The following is a 7,500-nucleotide window of genomic DNA, read 5'->3' on the forward strand; positions in this document are numbered from 1 at the left end:
ACCGGAAATTTCGCTAAAATTAAGATGTGTTTCATTTGTAGGTTTCAGGTAGGTTTTTATGAAGGAATTGTGTGAGCGGTTTGGTTTCGTGTGTTGCGAGGGATGCTGTGTGCATTTATATACTGTGTGATATTCTTTGACTGTCATTGTTTTGTTTTCTTTCGCAGGGATCGCGCAGTTATGGATAGCGGGCGGTCGGCAGGCGCGGGCATGGGTGGTCCTCGCGGGCTGGTCGCGGGCGTGAAGGCGGCCTTCCGGTCACGCTCTCGCTCCGAGAAATCCAGATCTCGTTCGCGCTCCAGATGTGAGAACAGTAAAACAGATGACCACGATGAGGTTCGCCCCGGCAAGGGCGAGCGTGCCCCGCGGTCGCCCTTCCTGGGGTGGGCGCGGTCACGCCACAAGGAGCAGCCCAAGGCGAAAGAGGCGGCGAAGGCCAAGGAGGTCGCAGGCGGCGCCACGGAAGCCAGCGGCCCTTGCTCCCTCCTCCAGGCAGAGCGACTGAGCCTCCATTCGTCGGAGGATTACTGGCACACCTCCGAGGACTTGCGCGACATCCGGCGCGGGACGTACACGAGTTTCAGGAGTGACTTTTACGACAGTAAGTACGCGGGTGAAAAAGAAAACGAAAAAACCCTGGACCGACTGAGGTTGCTGGTCGACGACGGCGCTGCCACTCGGCTGCAGGACTCGAGGGAAAGGACTGGTCGCCTGGGCAGGTACGTCAACCTCCCCGTCCACTGCGCCGGTGTCGCTGGCCAAGTGCCGGGCGAGAGCAGTGCCAGGGCGGGCGCTGGCGGGTTGGCCCTCGGCGTGAATGCGAGCAATCACCGGGTGGCCTCGTGCGGGGTGGCGGCGGCCCTCGAGTCTCAGGGCCCTGGGTGTGCGAGTGACGCGGGCGAGAGGGGGGGCGTGGAGGGGGAGACGGAACTGGAGGGGGAAGTGAGGGTGCAGGGAGATGGCAGTGACATGCGTGAGGACGAACACGTTGAAGTGAAAAGTGAGAAACAGTTGAGGTTCGACACTTCGACCATTAAGAGATACTATGACAAAGAGAAGACCCCTGAAGCTGTGAGAGGTTCGTGGTTAAAGTCAGCCTTAAGTTATAACTTGGAAGTGCCAGAATCTCCCAGGAACGAAGTGATCGTGTTAGCTCTAGGTATCGACCAGTACATAGAAGAAGTGTTCAGGTTCTTGGATCGCTCGGGGTCAGGCAGGGTGGGTATCGAGGACTTCCATGCCCTGTGCCAGGTCCTCGGACTAGCTGAGAGCGAAGGGTTGCCGAGGAAAGGTCAGCAAAGGTGTCAGTGTCTCGGGTCGAAGCTGACACTTAATGGCAGCCTCGATAATTCCTTACTAAACAACGAAGTGCCGGGCGATAAAGTGTGTCCCATCCATCTCAACTTCAGCGAATTCCACGACCGGCTGTGCGAGTGTTTCGTGAAGGGGGCACAGACGGAGACCCTCTCTCCGCTCGCGTCTCGGCGCCCTTGCAATCCGCGCCTCGTGACGTCGGTGGTGCACATTCAACGGCGGTATGACGTCCTCGAGAAGATCTCCAAGTCCATCGCTGAAATAAACTCGGAGTTGGAAGGCGACGCCAAGAGGCCGCCGGCAGAGTGTCCGACGGCGGCGTCCGCCTGCTGCACCTCGCGGCAGCCCGCCCACGTCGATCGGAACTCCAACATCTCTCCTCAGCCGTCGTATTCTGAGACTTGTCTCCTGAAGCGACAGGTGCTTTTGCAACAACAGGAACTTCAGTGCCTTCGTGAGGTCATTGAGGACATGCGTGTCGCTCTCCAGAATTCCGACGCCGAAAACTTGTCGCTCCAAGTGCAGATGGCGAGAAGTTCCGCCCCCTCCCGCCGCGGGTCGGAGCACGACTTGTGCCTCACCGACGAGGAGGACACGATCGACGACTTGGTGAGGCAACTGACGGAGCTGAGTCGCCCAAGGAACGACCTCTCTTCGATTCCCGTCGCAGAGGTCGCTCCTCAGCCACAGGAAGCACCGAAGGAGGCGCCACAGGAGGCGCTGCAGGCCGATGATCCCAAGTGCAACATGGAAGCGCAGGAGACTGCTTCGCGCCTTCCGGAGCCTCCCGGTTCTCCAAAGGACGCCCACAACACTGCCTTCGTGTCCGGTGACCTGTCTTTGGAGGCTGAGCTTCAGGCCACGTATGAAGCCTTGCAGGCGGCGCGGGAGGAGCAGGAGGCGACGCAGGCCGACCTCCAGCGGACGGTCAGCGAGCTGCAGCAACGGGAGGCGGACCTGAAGGGGGCCGAGCTCAGTCTGCAGGCCTCGTACACCGCCCTCGAAAAGGTGCAGTACGACAGCCACGCCCTCGTGATGGAGGTCGCGGAAACCAGGAGTCTACTGGAGGACACCAAGGAGAGGCTCGACGGGGCGCTGGAGGAGCTGGCGCAGGCGAGGAGCACCATGCAGGAGCAAGAGGCGCAGCTGACGTGTGCCAAGGAGAGCCTGGAGGTCCTTCAGAACTCAAGGTAAGTCATTTATGTCTCTGTATCTTTGTGTGTGTGAGGGAGGGGGAGTGGAGGAAGAAAGAGAAGGGAAGTGGAGAGGGAGAAGAAATAAAGAAAGGGGCGGAGGACAAAGAGAGAGACAGACCAGGCCAGTCAGCGCCTGGAATTTAGAATTGTGAAATTGACAACAGCCGAAGCGTGGAGAATCTTGACTGACATCGCACACGAGGAGTATCGCGGTGGGCCGTCGCGCCGCGGGCCAAAGCGCTCACCCTGGCTCTTGGCATCTCTCTCTAGCACCTGAAGATGGTTATTACTTCTTATATCAAAGGCCAAAAACCTATCATATCTTTAATCTTCCAGGAACGATGCTAACTCGTACGCCGTCACACGAAGGCGCTCCATTCGCCGATAGTAAGGCTATGTGCGCGAGACTTACAAACTGAAATTACACCCCTTTTTTATATAAACTGGCCGGCAGTGTATGATTTACGATTTTCACCTTGAGCATGATAGGAGAGTGTGTCATTAGGTGCGCCTGGGCCTCCTCCTCCTCGGGGTGCGCTATGAGTCCCTCGAGAGAACCTGTAATTGAACCAAGGGCATCTGATGGTCTTTCACAGCATGGATAGCGGGGATGGTTGTCGAGGCGCTGACCGGGGAATGATATGATTGGGTCGTCCGTTATTGACGTGGGCATTTCTCATGTCAAGGAGTGGTGCTGGTATGAAGCGTTGCCTTTGTTCGGATAGCTATAGGGTATGGGTGCATACACGCATGGGAACACGTAGAAATGAGAATACAAAGACAAGCATGCACACACACACACGCATACGCGCGCGCGCACGCACGCGCACACACACACACACACACACACACACACACACACACACACACACACACACACACTCTCTCTCTCTCTCTCTCTCTCTCTCTCTCTCTCTCTCTCTCTCTCTCTCTCTCTCTCTCTCTCTCTCTCTCTCTCTCTCTCTCTCTCACCCACTCACACGCCTACACCCTCACCCACACTTACCCCCACCCGCTACACACACACACGCACCCACACTTACGCTACCCCACCCCACACACACAGCCTACCCAACCCTACACTTCCGCATAGCTGTTGTTCCCGGCGGGGGTCGAAAGCACAAGACAGCGAGCAGACAAAGGGAGGGAGGAGCGCGAGGGCTGTCAGGGAAAGAGGAACAACAAACATGGCGTCAGGGAGAGATTGTGACGCGATAGTGAGGTAACAGTGAAGCCTCTTTGACGGTTGTGACAGGACTTTCCCACGTTAAATGGGGCTTTCTACCTGAAATTGCCCTTAATAAGGAAAGGGAAGATAAGATTAAATACCCCACTCTTTATTCATGATAAGTGAATGTATATTCTTAAGGGAAAAAATACCCATATGATTGTTACAGTTATAACTCGAAGGTTTAGGAAGTAGGGAACATTAAGGAAATCGAGCAATTATCCGGAAAAGCGGTTCAGATGAAGTCTTGTGTGCGGGACAAACGGATTACGAACTTAAAGGAATATTCAGAAAACGGATTATGAACTTAAAGGAATATTCAGAAAACGGATTACGAACTTTGACGCATCTCTAGAAAACGAGATACGAACTCAGACGAATATCCAGAAAACGCTTTAAAAAATTAGATCTTTATTCAGAAAACATTACGAACTCAGTTGAATATTTTGAAAACGCATTACGAGGTTAGACGAATATCAACAAATTTTGACGAATCTCCAGATTAAGAATTACGAACTTGGACGAATATCCAGAGAAGGGATTACGGACCTTAGACACAACAAATAACGGATTACGACATATCCAGAGACCAGGATATACATTCCGATCACTTCACAACAACCTGCGATTTTTTTCTTCTCCCAGAAACCCCTGCAGATTTTTTTTCTTTCTTTTTACATTGATTCTCGAACAAATACCGACATTTTGAATAATTCCCAACTTCCTCTTTTTACTTCCGGTCTCTCCTTACACGAAGGTCAGTCTGTATTCGCGTAACAAACATTGGCATCTGGTAACAACGCGGGCGGGATACCAGACGCAGGTGTATGGTAACAGTTAGCGGCCGACGGCGAGGGAATCTGGTAACAGTGCTTGGTACGAGACCGAGCAACCCCCCCCCCCTCGTGAGAACCAGAGGGTGGTCTAAGGGGAGCTGTGGGTGGGCTAAGGGAGGTAAGGATGGTCTAAGGGGAGCTGTGGGTGGGCTAAGGGGAGGTAAGGATGATCCAAGGGGAGGTGTGGGTGGGCTAAGGGGAGGTAAGGATGATCCAAGGGGAGGTGTGGGTGGGCTAAGGGGAGGTAAGAATGATCCAAGGGGAGGTGTGGGTGGGCTAAGGGAGGTAAGGATGATCTAAGGGGAGCTATAAGTGGGCTAAGGGCAGGTAAGGATGATCTAAGGGGAGGTAAGGATGGTGTAAGGGGAAGAAAGGATGTTCTTAAGGGGTATGTATGGATGGTGCGGTAGGGTAAACTTAGGCTGGTCCAAGGGAAGGTAAGGAAGGCCTAAAGGCAGGTATGGGTAGTCTAAGGGTAGGTAAGGGTGGTTAATGCGGAGCTAAGGGGTTAAGGGTATTCTAAAGGGAGTCGGTTTAACTGAAGCCAAGGGTGGTCTTACATTAACTAAAAGGAGTGAGGGAGATATTAATCTAAGGGCAGCTAAGGGTAGTTTAAGGGATTTTTAAAGTACTGTGGAGAACTAGGGCTATTCTAAGGGCAGTTTTGGGGGGTTTTAAGGAAGCTAAGGGGGGATAAGGGATATAAGGAAGCAGAACTCAGATTTGTCTACGGGAAATTAAGAGTGATCTCAGAAGGACTAAAGGTATTCCAAGGGGGTTTTAGGGTGGACTAAGGGAAGCCAAGGGTAGTTTACGATTAATAGGAACTTTTCCATTGTTTTCTCCTATCTCCTTCCTTTATCTCGCGCTTCCCTTTTCCTCATTGTATTGTTTCCCCCGAGATATGGATCGTTGGCTATAAACAAAAAGGAAAAAGAGAAAAAGAAAGGGAGACTAAAGAAAAAAATAAGAAAAAGAAGAAACAGAATGTTATCGTGCAAGGAAATCCACATAAATCTCCCACTTGTGTCTCGGGGACTTTGTGTCTCCTATTCGTCATATAATGTTATCGAAGGATGAAAAAAAAAGGATGCTGTGCTCTTGACCTCCCGAGTTTGTGCGGCAAGGTCATCGCGATAAGCCTTGCGAGGGGAAAGACAGGTCGTCTCCGTCTGCCAGCGTCGCCGAGGAAGGCCCACCTGCACCGGGTTCTTTGCGATGAGGGACGGGGTCTGTCGGAGGGTGAAGGGGGTGGGAGCGGGGGTAGGAGGTGGTGGGGGGGGTTCACACGGCTTTGGTAGGTCTCTGTTGCTCTGGCTAACTGTCTGTATGCATGTCTGTTTGGTTGTCTGTCTGTCTGTCTGTGAAGTAAAAGTCTGTTTGTTACTGTCTCTCTATCTCTGTCTGTCTGTGTCTCTCTATCTCTGTGTGTGTGTGTGTGTGTGTGTGTGTGTGTGTGTGTGTGTGTGTGTGTGTGTGTGTGTGTGTGTGTGTGTGTGTGTGTGTGTGTGTGTGTGTGTGTGTGTGTTTGTATGTGTGTGTGTGCGTGTGTGTGTGCGTGCATGTGTGCAAAAGCAAGAAAACAAAACAGCGACGGAGAACCAACCACGGTGGGAGGGCAGCGGGCCAAAGGGTTATCGGCGGGAGTAAACAAAGCTCATTACACGCCGAGGGAGAATATTTACATTCAATGAGTTGTAAGAGCGCCGTGATGCCCCTTTTTACGTGCGGGGAATCTTGCCTTATATGTAAACAATGTCGGGTGAAGAATAGATTCCATCGGGCCATCGCTGGTCGGGGTCGCTCCACCCTCTTTAAGTATGAGTCGGGAGTCGGGCGGCGGCAGGGGAGGGGGAGGGGGCGAGAGGGAGGGGGGTTGATGAGGGATGTGGAGGTATGAGGAAGGAGAGAGATCATATGAGAGATGGGAGGGTAAGAGAGAGAGAGAGAGAGAGAGAGAGAGAGAGAGAGAGAGAGAGAGAGAGAGAGAGAGAGAGAGAGAGAGAGAGAGAGAGAGAGAGAGAAAGAGAGAGAGTAAATTAGAGGGAGCTAGACAGTGAACAAGAGATTGGGTGATGAAGAGAAGGAACGAGAGAGAGAGAGAGAGAGAGAGAGAGAGAGAGAGAGAGAGAGAGAGAGAGAGAGAGAGAGAGAGAGAGAGAGAGAGAGAGTAAATTAGAGGGAGCTAGACAGTGAACAAGAGATTGGGTGATGAAGAGAAGGAACGAGAGAGAGAGAGAGAGAGAGAGAGAGAGAGAGAGAGAGAGAGAGAGAGAGAGAGAGAGAGAGAGAGAGAGAGAGAGAGAGAGAGAGAGTAAATTCGAGGAGCTAGACAGTGAACAAGAGATTGGGTGATGAAGAGAAGGAACAAGAGAGAGAGAGAGAGAGAGAGAGAGAGAGAGAGAGAGAGAGAGAGAGAGAGAGAGAGAGAGAGAGAGAGAGAGAGAGAGAGAGAGAGAGAGAGAGAGAGAGGGGGGGGGAGAAAGTGAGGTGAGGTGAAAGAGGGAAAAGAAGGGAAGATGGAGAGAGAGAGGGAGATGGAGAGGGAGAGGGAGAGGGAGAAGGAGAGAGTACGTTGTATGGAAGGATTAAATACTAGACCACCGTTAAAGAGTAAGAGTAAGAAAGAGAGAGAGAGAGAGAGAGAGAGAGAGAGAGAGAGAGAGAGAGAGAGAGAGAGAGAGAGAGAGAGAGAGAGAGAGAGAGAGAGAGAGAGAGAGAGATTGATTTTACGCATGTCCCTAGCGTTGCGCAACACCTCACTATGGTCACGTCAAACGTATATATATGCAAATGACATTCAGGGAAGTCGAAAATCGCTGATCCAGATTTATCGTAAAGCATCCTTGCCTAGGGCGGGGGAGGTTGTCCACGGAAGCTCGGCAAAAATGAAAGGAATTTTGACCTGTGTTCTCGCTTCGTTGGA

The 7,500-nt window shown here is 52.2% G+C and overlaps 1 protein-coding gene across 3 annotated transcripts in view; it reads left to right on the plus strand.

Moving 5' to 3' along the window:
- LOC113800181 (myosin-2 heavy chain) overlaps positions 1-7,500 on the plus strand; it is a 97,170-nt gene that overhangs the window by 15,423 nt on the left and 74,247 nt on the right. For all 3 annotated transcript variants that reach the window (XM_070122601.1, XM_070122603.1, XM_070122602.1), the window contains exon 2: positions 168-2,504. In XM_070122601.1, the coding sequence (XP_069978702.1) occupies positions 181-2,504 (2,324 nt within the window). In that variant the 5' untranslated portion in view covers positions 168-180. The remainder of the gene's footprint in view (positions 1-167; positions 2,505-7,500) is intronic.

This window comes from Penaeus vannamei, chromosome 6 (genome assembly GCF_042767895.1).
Source record: "Penaeus vannamei isolate JL-2024 chromosome 6, ASM4276789v1, whole genome shotgun sequence".
Classification (NCBI taxonomy): domain Eukaryota; kingdom Metazoa; phylum Arthropoda; class Malacostraca; order Decapoda; family Penaeidae; genus Penaeus; species Penaeus vannamei.